At 38.7% G+C, this 16,273-nt stretch overlaps 1 protein-coding gene across 1 annotated transcript in view; it reads right to left on the bottom strand.

The window, feature by feature from the left end:
- The window catches only part of ATXN10 (ataxin 10), a 186,010-nt gene that overhangs the window by 168,074 nt on the left and 1,663 nt on the right, over positions 1-16,273 (bottom strand). Inside the window, 2 exon segments of the mRNA XM_034784150.1 lie at positions 3,418-3,500; positions 9,554-9,745. Coding sequence (XP_034640041.1) covers positions 3,418-3,500; positions 9,554-9,745 — 275 coding nt within the window.

Genomic DNA, 16,273 nt, shown 5'->3' with positions numbered 1-16,273 from the left:
TGCCCCCAAAGCAACCACATTGGTACAGTATTTGCCAAGGATACTATATATATATTACTTCAGTGTTTTTTATCCATTACAAATTATAGTACATTCTGAACTTTCCTACTAATATTGCCATACCACACTGAACGACTTAAAATAGATACCACTGGATGAAATTGGAGCGAAAACATACATCTTAAGGCTGATTATTTAAAACAGACTTTTTCGGTTCCTAAAATTCATTTAAGTTACATGATACAGTTTGAGGCGTGTTTTCATAGTGGAATCAACTCAAGAGAAAAGCATTAATTATAATCGAATTCTTCATCCTGCAAGGTCTGAGGGTTTATCTACACAAACACTTTGTTTGCAGCAAGCTGAGTTGTAAATCTAGAGTGCATTAGCCTACCACACCATCATAACCCTGGCGGACCCTACTGGCACACTAAACGTTCCCAAGTGTGCTTTAATTTACTCCAATTCTAAAGTAAGTTATATCAAAGTGCACTAGGGAACTTTTAGTCCTAGTCAGTAGGCTCCACACAGACAGTAGATTCATATCTCCATTTGCCACAAACTGCGTGTTTGCGTAGACAGGCCCTTAGATTCTGTGCTTACATTTTATCAAGATTCTGAAGGAGATAGGGTCAGATTTTCAAAAGGCATTTAGGCACCTTACAGATGCAGAGAGGCACCTGGGTAGGATTTTCAATTGCAAAAATTTATTTTAATGGATTTAGGTGTCTAATCTGCTAACCTTTGAACATCCCACTAGGCACCTATCTGCATCTTTAGGCCCTTAAATACCTTTGTAAATCTGGCCCCAGGATATCATTGCAGTTATGAAATATGACAAGACAGCCCAGAGGGGAGAAACATATCTTTGATAATTAGTAAATGTGGTAATAAAAATGATGGAGAAAACATAAATATAGTAGTATGGTAAACTGATTTAGGTTTAGTTTTAATCCAACTAAAAGCTTCACCCAGTCTAACAGCCCTTCTCTTCACAAGCATTAAGTAGAACCATAAATGCTGTGTTTTGTAAACACATTCTACTTCTGTGTTATTCCTCAATTTTCACTTAGCCAGCCACCTGGAAAACTCCATTGTTCTAAGGGTTAGGAGACACTTTTTCTCATCTCTCTCATTAATTTTCATGGACAAATCCTTTCATGGGCTAATTCAAGTACAGTACTTAACTTCTGACCACATTTTTACATACACACATGCACAGCAAGAGAGCACAGTTTTCAGATTAGTTATAGTGTTATATATTAGTTATATAGTATTTAGCAGTCTCTCTCTCAGGGTTAGTTTTCCAATTTTATTTAAAATTTAAACTCCTCATTCTGCAAACCCATATGCTGATATGTGTATTAAGGTTAATAAACCATAAAGTAGATTATTACTCTAAATTTCAAGGGCTTAATAATATGGTTTTACAAATTTAAGTATTTCAGCCTCATTTTTCCACCAAGTCAGTTTTCTGGATGACGACGTCTCACTGCTGTTTCTTGTGATCCAAACAGCAGCAGAGTAGCACATGAACATCACAGCACATACCTGGAAGTAACAAGCATCATGCCACACTAGAGTGAGAGTCCTCCCAGCGTTCACAACACTTTTTGCAATGAGTGCAGTAACACTCACAGCCACTGCAGAAGTTGGCAAAAAAAAAGACTCCCTCCTTTCATGACCCTATTAAGGGGTAGGAAAGGATGGTCCTCTCTGCTTCTCTATGCACACTGTTCTCCCTGTTCCTCTGAAGGGGTTAAAGGTGGCAAGTGCTTCCCCAGGGGTCAACCCTTTGGTCCTATCGTTCTCTACTACTTTGGATAGGGTCTATGGGCCTCTGTCCTGCCCTATAAGGTTTCGGCTCCCACTGTTTCATGTCCCACTCCTCCTTCCCCCAGTTCTGCTCTTCGCTCCATGGCCTGTGAAGTGGTCGGGTATGGAACTGAGTGTTCCCTCTGGTCCTAATCCTCTCTCCCCGCTCCATGAAATGGTTGGAGGTTCATCTCCCACGTTCTCCCAACTCCTCCCTTCCACATTCTGTGGAGGGTTCTCCCCTCCCTGGCTCCTCCTCTACTTGACACAAGAATGGGGGCTCTGGTACTGCTCCCTCCACACAGAATCCCTGCGAGTCTCACTAACCTTTCCCTAGCCCAACAAGGGATAGAACAGTGGTGGAAGTGGGCAAGGAATCACCAACAGGGAACTGAAATAATTTGTCTTGACCTTACATCATAACAGTACTGTGGGAAAGGTCTCCTGGGGTCCACTGCTCCTTTCCAACCTGATGCAGGTGTTTGAAGAGAAGCCACTGGTGGCACCAATTCCTCTCCCTCCACAAGAGGAGAGAGGAACAGCAATCACAGGAGGCAAGAAGACTACCCATCCCTCCAAAGGGAAGAAGGAGACAATGAAGCAGACTGGGAACCAAATATTTTCTCTCCCAGCCTTCCTCACCACCATGAATGGCAGAGTTGGTGGCCCTACTCATATATACACAGAAAAGCAGGAGAAGACAAGTTACTGAAGTTTACTTAATGTGAATTGAGCGGGGGAGGAGGGGTGTAAAAGTGGTGGTGGTGGTGTGCAAGTGCAGCTGACATAAAGCAGTGCGGATCATTGGGCCAACAGAGAGTTTCTTCTCTCTGAACAGCATACTTCTCTATATGTCCAGTTTAAGGGAAGAATGGGTCTTGAATCGATTGTTCAGCTATTGGCACATACTGTCCTGACTGGCCAGAGAGAGTGGTACAACTATGTAAAGAGAGGCCACAGCCATATAATTTATCTGAATCCAAGAAACAAATTCTTTCTAGAATGTCAGAGAAAGAAAAATGAATATATACTCATTTCTGCATGACAGCAAATCAAGCGAAAGACAATAAGACAGCAAAAGATATTTAGAGTGGAGGCATCATAGGCATTTTTCATTTTTGCCAGTTTAAATATCCTGATAATTTTACTGAAGTTTCCATATATCTTCCCCTTTACAATCTCCAGGGAACAATGGAGGACAAATATTATGGGCCTAGTAAAACAGTGTATATGTGAAGGGTTTAGGGCTGGTATTTTCCAGGTGACACCAAGGAGTTAAGACACCAAATTCCCATTGAAAAGTCAGATTTCGGTGCCTTACTCCTTCAGGTGACTTTTAAAGCACCAGCTATATTATATTGTATATACGCATGAGACACAAACTATTCTTAGTCCACCAATTTAAAAAAAAATACAAATTAGGAAAGAAGGTTAGCATGCCAAGTACCAAATGAAGAACTATTTAGCTTATTTATAGAAAAACGTCAAAAGTTGATTTCAGGACATAATGCTACAATTTATAAAATTGCCACCAAGCAATAAAATATAATAATTTTCAAAATAGTGTAGGTTACACATTACCCAAAATGCATACTCTCTTACCAGCCAATAACGATTCCTGTTCAACTTCTAATTCATGAAGCAACTGGATCAATTGGACAGACACTTCAATCAGACCCAGATTCCTATTATATGGTTAAAAGAAAGAGGGAGTTTAATTTTAAACCTCCTAAGGGAAAAGAAAAAGAAAAAGCTGTATGGAGTTACATCACAAAACATCACAGATTGATCCTAATCTCACTGAAGCCTCTCACCTGACTTCAGTGGATGCAGAATCAAGCACCACAGACAAAGTCATATTGGGGAGGACATGGGTCTCTGACACTTGTAAACAAAACGTTAACTTTGCATTTCAGACTGTTAGCATAACCACACTTTCAGTTCTGAGCTAAAAGTTTGCAGTTTCATGTCCCTCACAAGGATTTGGGTTTTTATACCCACCCAATGCATGCTGGGTAGATGTCAGTGCAGCAGGTGCATATTTGGAATGGAGTGGGGCTCAGTATTGTTAGAGATGCTGTCTTTCAGATCAGTCTGTTCTGTTAATCCCTGGAACCTCTCCAGGTGGATATTAGAGATTTGTATTACTTTCCAAACACATTAAGGGATAACCCCAGTTCGATGGCTGACACTTCCTCATTCAATAAGTTCTAAGGATATCACAGGCTGTGTGTGAACTGGTTTCAATGCACAATAGCTACTTCATTTGTCTATAGTCACTGCACTACCACTAAAACAATAGGGAGTTGTTATTTGTATTACCTAGGATTACTATTTGTAGCACCTCGGATCCCTAATAATTATGGAGCAGGACACCATTGGGCTAGATGCAGTTCAAAGAAAAGGCACCGTATAAATTCACATTTTATCTTTAAAGAATGAATTGCTTGCACTATCATTTTTGTTGTAATTCACCTTTAAATATTGAATATGTACCATTAATGTTTTTGTATAGTCATATGCTATATTATATCTTTTCTCATTCTACTCATAGGTCCCAACCCAAAGGTCATTCCTGAACGAGACTGACCAGCCCATTGTGTCCTCAACTCCCCCCTTAAAAACAAACCCGGCTATACTATACACCATTGGCTACAAGGAAAGCAGTAAAAGCTCATCTGACGGTGTACCCCTTCCCTTCTGAACCACCAGGGACAACTACCTTAGCAGTCCACCACTTGTACACCTCAATGCTCTGAATAGTACCATAAAGCATTACCATCAGAACAGCTTACTTATCATAATGTGTCACATAAAATGATGCTTACTGAAACCAGATTCAGTCTTTTCCCTCTTTGAGCTTCAAAAATCCAAATTTGTTAAAATTTAGTTGGGCATTTCTATAATTAAATGGATATATTTTCATAAAGTAAAACTTCAGATAGTTTAAGTAGTTATGAAATATGCCATCAATGCCCCAGTATATTATGCACTACCATTAACTATCAGGGTTTTAAAATACCAGACAAAAATGGCTCAAATCAAATTAAGAACCAAGGGGTTAATTCATTAGGAAATATTCAAAACCATGGAATAAGGGCAAGGAAAATTCCAGGTGGTCATGGATCCTAACTCTAGTTCAGAGGGAGGAATGGAAGACCACCAGCTCAGAGCTTGCCAGAAAAGACAATTAGAGTCAAAGTATTCAAACAGTTCCATAATCAAAAGTTATCCTGGAGGCAGAGAACTTGTGCCAGTAAGCTCTCCACCTCTCATGGAGCACACCACTCTCTCCAGTGAGCAGTGCAAACAGGAATATTTAAGAATCTGTAAATTTAGCCCCAAGCTGAATATTGTTTTTTAAATGTTGTCATTTCTGCATATGTTTTCAGTGACAACTTGGGCCCCTTTTAACTAGGCTTTAAAGCAAAGAGGAGTCCACATGTATGAAACATGAGTTTCTTTGCAGTGAGCCAAGTGAACAAAATGACTTAGGAAGAATGAAGTGACAGCCTCCAGATACTTTCATCCAAGGCTCTTATTTGTTTCAAACCCTTAGAATTCCTTCCTGAAAATCCTTAGTTAAGTATTAGCCTGATTTTAAATACCATCAAAAAGGTTTAAATTTCTAAATTCCACTGATCATTTTCCCTCCATCCACAATTCCTGAACATTTAATCCTGAACAAACTGTGCCTTTATGGCAATTTAAAAAATCACTATGGGCCATACTGTGGCCCATCCCAAGTGTCTCCCAGGATATTTAAGGAGCAAAAGGCTACGCACGCTGCCCGTGTACATGGGGATTGTGGCAAAGCCAAAATAGACCTCGACGAATAATCCCTACTATACATGTGTAAAGGCACCTTTTGCAGCCTAGCTACAGCAAGTTTGGCTATTAGAATTCAGTTTCTTGTCAAAATGCATCAACTCGCATTAATTGGCTGCTGAGGCTATCATCAGTCTGGCACAGAGATGCAACCATTGGAGGCAACATCTTTTTTCTTACTCGCTGAATAACAGACTCAATAATTAACTCTTACACGGACACTAAACATAACTTCATAGCTAGTCAATGGTCCTCTTAGGTGTACACATCATAGGAGACACCATCAGCCCTGGCAGCATTTTGAGTAGAACTGAACAAATAATGGATTTTTTGGTTCAAGGGAGGAAGAGCCAACAAAAAATATCCAGTTCAATTTAAACCAAACCCATTTTTAAATTTTTGTTGTCAAATCAAGGACTCAACAAAATTTCATTTGGAATCAACCCCATTTTTTCAGATTGACTTGAAATGATTGAGTTTTTCAGTGTTTTTCACCCTGTTTTGTGAAGGATGAAAAAGAGGTAGCTTTTCCCAATCTCGGTTGAGGTATGCTGACAAGAAGAAACTTGCACGGTCATTGCTATTCTTGTTCCAGGGATACAGGGAATACTTCATTTCTAAGTGGTGCTAACTGACATCTTCAACCTGTACTGAAATTCATTGTAAAAACATTTTTTTAAAAACACAACTTTGAGTTTGGACTCCCAAACTGCATTTCTATAACTCATAGTAAATTTACAGAAAATATATACTACCACTTTCCTCGCTTTTAAAATATGCCATCACACAACTGTGTGCTTCTTATGTTTACACCGCTACCTCAATGTAACGCAACCCAATATAACACGAATTGGGATACAATGCGGTAAAGCAGTGCTCCGGGGGGGCGGGGCTGCGTAATCAGGTGGATCAAAGCAAGTTCAATATAACGTGGTTTCACCTATAACACGGTAAGATTTTTTGGCTCCCAAGGACAGCGTTATATCGAGGTAGAGGTGTACTTTACTCCTGGGGGAATTCTGCGCCAAAAAATTTAAAATCTACATACAATATTTTAAAATTCTGCATATTTTGTCAAAATAACACCATATAATCACACCAGTTTCAATTATTTTGGTAATTCGTTTCAAAATACCTGTCAGCAAGTATGTATGTAACAATACAAACAACAAAAAAGATTCAGGAAATGTTTTTTTGACAATCAGATTCTTACTAGGCATATTAATACAGAACTTTGAGTAATAATTAATTTAAACTACAATACAGAACTATATTTCCCGCACCCCTCAGAAGCATTGCAAAGGCTTGGGACAGTCGGGGTAACAGAGGAGCTGAGGGAGAGGAAAGTAATTGCTGGGACGAAGCCTGGCTGTAAACTTGGAGGGTTGTTGGGTATGGGTGGGAAAAGTATGGAACAGGGGTTTTTTGGGGGGGGTGAGGGAGGGATTTTTAGGGAGCTTCCCCCATTCAGACCCTGCCTGACCCCTAGCCTCTCCCATTCAGTCAGACACATCTGCCCCTGTCCCCATGTGTCCCTGCACGCCTTGTCCATGTGTCCCTCCATCCCAGACACCCACTCCCTCCCATCCCCATATGTCCTGACACCCTTCCCCTGTCCCCCTGTAGCCCTACACCCCCTTAGCCAGCCCCCTCCCCCATCTCCATGTGTCCTTGCACTCCCTCCCCTCTGTCCCCATGTGTCTCTGTGCCCCACTCAGTCATCCCTTCCCCCACGTAGCCCTGCACCCCCTTCCCGTGTTCATGTGTCCCTGTATCCCCTCATCCAGTCCCTTCCCCTAATCTCCATGTGCCCCTCCCCTCTGTCCCAGTGTCTCTGTGCCCCCCTCTCAGCCATCCACCTTACCTCATGTAGCCCTGCACCCCCTCCCTGTGCCGGTATCCTTACACTCCCTCAGCCAGCCCCCTCCCCTCATCTTCATGTGTCCCTTCACCCTGTCCCCATGTGTCTCTATGCCCCCATTCAGCCACCCCCACGTGGCCCTACACCCCCTTTCCTGTCTCCATGTCACCCTGCATCTCCCTCCCCCATGTGGCCCTGCACCTCCAATCCCATTCAGCCCCCACCCCATTCGGGCTCATAAGGGCTAGTGGGGGAGGACAATCTATGACCCTCCAGCATCCCCATGCTATCTGTCTCCCGACCTGGCCTGACAGGCACTGTGAAGAAGGCACTGCAGGCTCTCTCTCTTCTCTATCGTAGCTGGGGCTAGCCAGGAGCAGCTGCTCTGTTCTAGCACCACAGCGCCCTCTGGTGGGCAAAAGGCAGAACTGCAGCAACTTTCCAGCAGAAGCTATTTTCTGCACACCAAAAAATAAATATATATATATGCAGCACATGAATTCTGCGCATGCGCAATGGCGCACAATTCCTCCAGGACTAATAGTTCATCTGTGCACTATATTCATTTATCCAGGCCCCTAGCAAATAGACTGTAATTATGGAAATTGTGTGTTAAATGGTATGTTTTTTGTAAAACTTATAAATCTTCATTTTTAAATACTCTAAAACTTTTTAAATTACTTTAAATAAATATCGAAGATTTAACTCTAAGAATCTGGAAAATATTTACAAACATGACTAATAATTTCACCTAAATTTTTATGTTTCAGAATTTTAGATGCATTTGTGCTTAATGGTTGTGGTGGGAAATAAGGCAACAACCCTTCAAACATTTTGTTGAGCGAAAAGAAGACTACAGTAGTTTGAGAATGTCTGAATAGTTTGCTGTCATAGGATGCAACCACAAAATATTATATAACCCTCATTTTGGATTCTAAGTAAACACTACAGCCTGAAACATTTAAAATGAGGAAGCAGCAATATAGAACATATTTAAACAATCATTTATTGCTATTACCAGGAAATTCCATTCACAGCCTTTTTCAGTTATGCAAGTCTTTAAAAAAAAAAATTATCAAACACAACATCCTCATCTGAACACTATCACAGTATTTATGGAGCTCTGTTATTTAACTTCATCTATTCTGCCCCAATATAGGACAATTGCCATCTCGTATAGAATACTATATCTCAGCAATTCAGTAAAGTCAGGTTTGACAAGTCCCAGAAAGAGTAATTTTTGAGATTTTGAACACCAGTTTCACATAATCCAGCAACCTTGATATAGCTATTTTCTGGCTAGCTTTTACGGTTTAACTAGCTAAATTTTTAACAGCATTTTGAAAATGAGAAGTACTGTAAGAGCAAAGTATTACTGGCTCTTTAACATTTATTTTTACTGTTTTTTGCAAATCCAGAGTGGATGACTGCCAATCTAAGAAATTAAAACTAAATTCTGCTTGAAATACACCCATGCAACCGGAAATAAATGGAGATGAGACTACATAATTGAGGGCAGAATCCAGATCTTCACATCCATTAATATTACACTAACAGTCCACATTTGTGGAAGTGTACAATTTATTCCAGATAGCACACACAAATATTGAATGTATTTTGTCATACGCAAGATGTAAACCTACATGTATTAAAAAAAACGTTAAATCATCCTTCATTTCAAAAGTCAGCTATAGTTGCTGACTTCTAAGAATATATTCCCTATCATATCATTTACAAAACCAATCCACTTAGAAGCTAAAAAATTAAAGTTATCATAAATATTATACTGATCACATAATCAACTTCCATTATTCAGACGATAAAGAAATGAATATTTTCATCACAATCCAGCAACCTTAACTCTGACATATGAATTTTTATAATTATTTTAATCTAAATATTTTCTTAAAGAATTCTGTTAAGGGGGAAATATCAGTTAAAATACTTACAAGTCAAATAAGAACACAACAGGGTAAAATAAAAGATAAAGCACCAAAACAATTTAAACTCTCTAAAATTTGTATATGTTAATAAGGATCATAACTATACCTTAGAACATCTTGATTCTTGGCACACCGAACACAGGCATTCCGTAGACATCTGAAACATTCTGCTATAAGCAGCAGACATGTGTCTAGAGTTATCAGTTCCATGGAATCCTTGCAGGCCAATTCCATTTCACATGAGGCTTTAGTCAAGATTTTCAGGAGACTCTGGAAGATACTTTCTTCTGCCATTTCTCTGAAATAAAGTATAACTGCAGTGAGTAAAGGAGGGTTATAAATAGGGTGGGGAAATATTGGTTAGACAAGAAAATCTCTCATGAAGTTTATTATTCAAGTCATGTTCATTTAAAATCTAACATTGAAGAGTTGACATAATACTGTAATATATTTCTGCAATAAGAAAACTTAACCGTCATGACACACCAAAGCTTTGAGTAGAGGGGACTCATTATTAAGCGTTAGAAAAATCCAAAAGGCCCATACTAATTTTTTAAGTTATATAAAGTGAACTCTCTATTCCTGTAAAACCCTGCCCTCCCCAGAAATCAAGAGCCTTATTTTAAGATATGCCAAGCATGTACTTAGCAGAGTTAAAATAATTCTGCATTCCAGTTCATCATGAGGACTAAAAAAAAAACCACAACAACCTTGTGCATCGTGGAAAATATAAATTTTAGTCAGCACAGTGTAGAAGCCTTCATAAGTCTTAAGTGACACACCTCTCACTATCCTTTCAACATAACAAACAGCAATCATTACTGAGTACAGGTCATATACTGATTTAGTTTCCATGGAACTCTAAGTAACAACTCTCAGACCAAAAGCAGTCTAAGTCATCCTAACCACATACACTATTACTATATACACAAAAGATGCATAAGATCATTTAGGAACATAGGAATTAGGAATCAACATACTGACTCAGACCAACTGTGTCCAGCACCAGATGTTTTAGAGCAGTGGCTTTCAACCTTTTTTCATTTGTGCACCCCTAAAAATTTTCAAATGGAGGTGCAGACCTCTTTGGAAGTCTTAGACATAGTCTGCAGACCTCCAGGGGTCTGCTGACCACAGGTTGAAAACCACTGCTTTAGAGGAAGGAACAAGAAACTACATAATAAAATAACCTGCCCAGAAAGATGTTTCTCTAGTCCCAGAAAGTTAGTGGAAAGTTTATATCCTGAAACATGAAGATCTAGATCCCTGGTAATCCATTAAATGTTTAAAAGTGTTTAAATCTTACTAAGCCATTGGTGTACATACCCTGTAACAGTGAATTCCACCAGTTATTATCCTTTTTTGTAAATATTCACTTTCTTTTACCTGTTTTAATTCATTGCCTTTCAACATCAATGGATGATCCCTGGCCCTGATATCTTCTGTGGTAACTTTAAGTGTGCATTCCCTGGTTTCTTCCTCCCAAATGTGAATTCAAGGGTTTGAACTCTCACGTTCAAGAAGGGCACAAGGAAAAGAGAGCACCATTGTGTGGTTGCAACCTTAACTCCACGTTTTCAAAAGCTTTCCATTAACTCCAATGGGCTTTGAATCAGGCCTATACTGATGAAACCAAGTTCTATAAGGAGCTAATACTGTACTTTCACGTGAAGAGCAAAGGGAAAGCATAATCTCAAAAAGAGTAGTGGTTAAGACACTGGAATGGAGCTCAGGAATCTGGGCTCAATTCCCAACCTCTTCCACAGACCTCCTATGTGAGGTAATGCAAGTCAATCTCTCTACCTCAATTCCTCAACTCTAAAATGGGAATATTTTTTCTCCCCGCCTTTTGTCTTTATTTAAGTTTGTAAACTCTCCAATGCAAGATCTATTGTACTCTGTGCACGTGCAATGCACAGCACAACGGAGCTCCTATCTCAGTTGGGGCCTCTATGCATTACTGTAATGATTATTATGGAGCAAGGGACTTCACACGATGAGGAGAGCAATGGAAGGAAGAGGCAACTAGTTCAAGATTGACTACACCAACCTGCACTCCTGGGAATGCAAAGGGAGAAAAAGTTACCTTTGTCTAGCTTACCAAGTAACTGCTAGAACAGGCGAAAAACTATGCAATTCTTGAGAATATCTTGCCATGATGTGGGGTCTAAAAAAAAAGTTAGAATTGTAGTTATATGAGTGGAGGTTTCCTCCTACGTACAGGCCATTCCACTCTCAGAGTTAAAGCAGATGAAGAGAATTGATGCTAAAATGTTATGCTGGAGCTTACACGCACATTTCTCACAAAAGCAGCAAGCATAAATCTCCAGGTCGTCTGTCACACACAGATGTGTGAAAAGCTTCCAGAATATAGCTGCTGGCATATTTATTTTTTCAAAAATTATGTTTAGAAAGGGGATGAACGTGACAGATTAAAGCCAGTCAGTAATTCATATTTGATACAGTATGAATTCTGGTGAAACTGCTACACAAGAAAGTGCAGCATGGTGTCACTTTAAGAACAGAGAGTTTAACTCAATCCAACACCGCCAGCCAGATGCAGCTGACATGGAAAACCAGAATCCAGCCACTTTGACCCTTAGATGGATTTAAGGTGCACACAAGATCAAAGGAGCATTTAAATGCTACATCTTGAGAGAGACAGTAACAAAATACCTTCTGAGCTAAATACTGGGCCAAAAGGAGATAAAAATGGGGAAGAAATGTTAATCAACACAGGCGACAATAATCATGGTACATAAAGAGATTATGTTTCATTAATGTAATGCTTGACCATTTTTGGTGTAAGTATGACAGAATTCATTATCCATCAAATATCCAGCCATACAGGATAATGAATTCTGTCATACTTACACCAAAAATTGTCATGTCCCCATAAACCAAACCATCAATAAAAAAGTCACTCAATCAGTGTTAATAAGTTAAAGTACAGATAGCTGCAAAATAAAATATTTTATTTTACAATACAGTCAGTGCTATACATCTAGATGAATAACCTGTTCACAATCACTTTCTTTTGCGATCTTATATTTTGGTTGCCAGTTACATCTGAAAACTCAATTAACAAAAGTAACAACAAACAAAGTAGTAACTAAGGGATATAAAACTGTGCACAATTTGCCCCTCAGTCATGAGAAAAGATAGGAAGGAAAGTGTTTCACTTGATCCATAAAAAGTTATTTTGTTTGGTTTTAAAATATGAAAAAAACATACATTTGACTAAGGCCTCCCACTGACAAGGACACGTGTTGCAACCACTGCCATTTACACACACAAAAATCCAGGAGATTATGCGATTTGGAAACTGATGTTCCACAGAATCTATAAATAAATACATCCACACAGACATAGGAACGTTTTTCCAAACACTGAAGAGACAGTGTCTGGTAAAGGAGCACCCAACTGTATTCAATCCCACATGTGACAGAGTCACATTTGCTCTGTTGAGTCAAGATGCCATACAGAGCCATTAACAGGGCAAGTGTTTAAGAGCAGTACACCAATTAAGTTACGCAAAAAATAAAAAACTTTCAGAGTCTGTTAGCAATTCCCTTTATTTTTACCTATGCCATGAGTTGGAATACCATGGAATACGTTTGGTAAATTTTCCTGAAGCTAATTTGAGCCACCCCTTTCTAGTATACAATGGTCAATTATTTTAAATTGGTAAAAGACAAGCAAAAGTTCTAAGTACAGATTTTTGGTTTTGTTTTTGTTGTTTTTTTAAAGTGTATTCTAGCTGGTTGTATTGTAAAAAAACAGTTACAAAAGGCTTTTCAATACAAATATAAAGACTTATTCTGTTTAGCAAACTGCAGCTGCGCAGCATAGGAATTGTTCAGAAAGTTATTTTAACTGTTCACTGGATCATGAAATTCAAGCTATTGCGATAGCCTATATTATAAACAGAAATAAGAAGTTTTGATTAAAAGGATAATCTAAAAAATAAGAATTTTGTTCAGAAAAAGGTAGCACATCATGATTTTTTAGAATATATTCTAGTAAAATATGAAGATCTGATTATTCTGCCAGTTTCCAACCAACTATTTTAAATGCCAATATTTATAGGTTTTTCTATGTTGCTCCTCACTGTAGACTCTGAGCACCTGCCACACATTAATGAATTTATCTTCCCACTATTAACAAAATATGGAAGTTCATTCCATGTATGTGACAGTGAAGCACAAAGAGATAAATTAGTTTTATGGGTGCTTGCCAGTTCCAGAAGAAGAAAAAAAAATACCATAAACGATGTGCCCAAGGTCACACAACAAATCTGCAACAGATCCAAGTACAGAACCCAGATGTGGTTCCCAGTATAGGGCTTTACAATAATACCATCATTCCTCTCAAAGCAGTGCTCTTTCCACAGATTAAAAAGTATTTATGTAAAAATATTGCTAACCAAAGATACAAGTAACTATGTGCGTAATCATTTTAAACAGAATGGGATGGTTGGGCAGGCTTAAATCAATTGTAAGAAGTCTGTTAAGAATAGTTTCTGCTACTACACTTGCCCCTAAGCCCCCCAGTCAACGTTTGTGGGTTTACAATTTATTTATTTTTTGGCGAGTGGGTAAACTAAAGTTTTTCCTCTTTCCTGTTGCCATGTGAAAGGCCCACAAACATACAGGTAAAACAGTGACATTGACTATACTCAAAATGCTGTGGAAAGTACAAAGTTAATGTGAAGAAAAATATTTTCCTGTAATCTGTTATTAAATATTTATATTACCATAGCACCTAGGAGCCCTAGTTATGGATCAGGATCTCATTGTGTGAGGTGCTGTACAAACAGAACAAAGAAATGGTCCCTGCCCCAAAGAGCTTAATTTTTGATGCTACTTGTAATATTAGTAAGTAAAAACTTCAGGCAGAAGTGTGATTTAAATTGCCATGTTCCTTTAAGCATCACCAAAACTTCATGCATTTCTGGTAAACCTATTACTTCAATAAATAAGAAAGTCACATTAAATTTTCTATATAGACGATCCTGCTCTCCCAGTCTTAGGTTCGCCCCCTTTTACGTGGAAGAATTTCTGTATTAAATTAACTTGTTCTTTTGCCTTTGTTATTGTGAGATGATGTCTACACCGTGCTCTGAAATGTCTAGTTCGGGCTCATTCTGCTTTGCTCCAGTAAGTGTATCCATAGTCAAGAACACTCCACTGATAAAGGGCTATTCACTGAGTGTGACCATGTTACCACCTCTTGGGAGGTGGATTACCTACGCCGACGGGAAAACCCATCCTGAAGTACTACAGTGGCGCAGCTGCACTGCTGTAGCATTTGAAGTGTATACATATCCTTAGATGCACAGCTTGGCTAAGTTTTCTGTCTGAAACATATTTCTAGAGAAAAATGCAGATTTGCTGACAATAATACATTTTGTGAATTTGAGTTAGTTTTGCCAAATTGTTCATTTAGTGAAAAAAACAAAGAACATGCAAAAAAAAAAAACCCAAAACATTTTGTTTTGACATTTTCTAAATGTTTTGATTTTTTTAGTTCAATGACTTTTTCTAAATCTCCCTCAATTTTATCTTAAAAATTCAAAACCGTTTAAAAATGCTCAAAAAATCAAAATGAAACGCTTTGTTTGACCCAAAATGATTGTTTCACAGTTTTTCAGAACCACCATCAAACCAAACAATCTGTTATTTGTCCAGCTCTACCTTAGATAAGTTCCCAAACAGCAGTATTTAAACACATGCACACACACAGGCAAATGAGACAAACTGTGAAAGTTGCCCATGGTCACACAAAGCAGCTGTGATGCAGCAGGGAATCAACCCTGCATCTTAAGCCCTGTTTCAGTGTCCTACGCATAAGACCAGATAAAAAATTAAGGAAGGATTTAACTAGCAATATTAGGTTTTGAAAAGGTTTAAAAAAAAAAATTGTAGCATGTTCACACTTTGAACTGAGGACACAATTCCCAGCTCACTAGTTCTGATCACACTAGCACACTAAAAATAGAGTGTAGCCACTGTGCCGTGAATGGGCAGGACTAGCTAACCTAACTATTTTTAGTTTGCTAGCTCACATCAAGCTAGCGTGCGTATGTTTCCTCCACTTTGGAAGTACACCCCCAGCTCAAAACATAGCCATACCCTAGGTTAGGGGAAATGGAATTTGAACATATAAGCTCAAGAAAATGAATTAAAAAAAAAAACATGTAGATATGTTAGATTTTTAACACAAACATACAAATAACCTACATTTTTTTATCTTCAACATATGAGTTACAGGATTAGGGGGGACACTAGTTTGTAACTGGATCCACATGGGTCAACCCTTGCACCCAAACAGAGCCACTGAAGCCAATGCAGCTCTACATCACTGCAAGGACCTGCTCATATGGATCCCATTACATGAAAACTAAAATAAAAATAATCACAATTCTGTCTGAATTTTCTTTAACTACATGCCTTGTGTAACATTTAAGATAATAATAAAATGAAGAGATGTCTTTTTTCCATTTGTTTACTTTCAACAGGGCTTTGTTTAATTTCTACAAAAGTTGTCAATTTCACTTTCTAATCTTTCTTTGCACAGGCACACCATCATTCTGGATTGTAACAAGTATGCTGGTGCCTCCCACTCAAAGGCCTTGTCTACATTTGGATTTTAGCTACTAATGTTGCTGCACTGATGCAAACCACTAGCACAGACACAATTTGCACTGCTGTTTACCCCAGTTTCACACCTGTGCTGCTCTAGTGTAAGCTGTGTCTACAGTAGTGGTCTGCACCAGTGGCTAAAACCCCACCTAGACAAGGCCTAATAGTAATGAAGGTAGGCC

This window comes from Trachemys scripta, chromosome 1 (genome assembly GCF_013100865.1).
Source record: "Trachemys scripta elegans isolate TJP31775 chromosome 1, CAS_Tse_1.0, whole genome shotgun sequence".
NCBI lineage: Eukaryota > Metazoa > Chordata > Testudines > Emydidae > Trachemys > Trachemys scripta.
The sequence above is the reverse complement of the archived record's forward strand: the minus strand, read 5'-3'. Positions and strand labels throughout refer to the sequence as shown.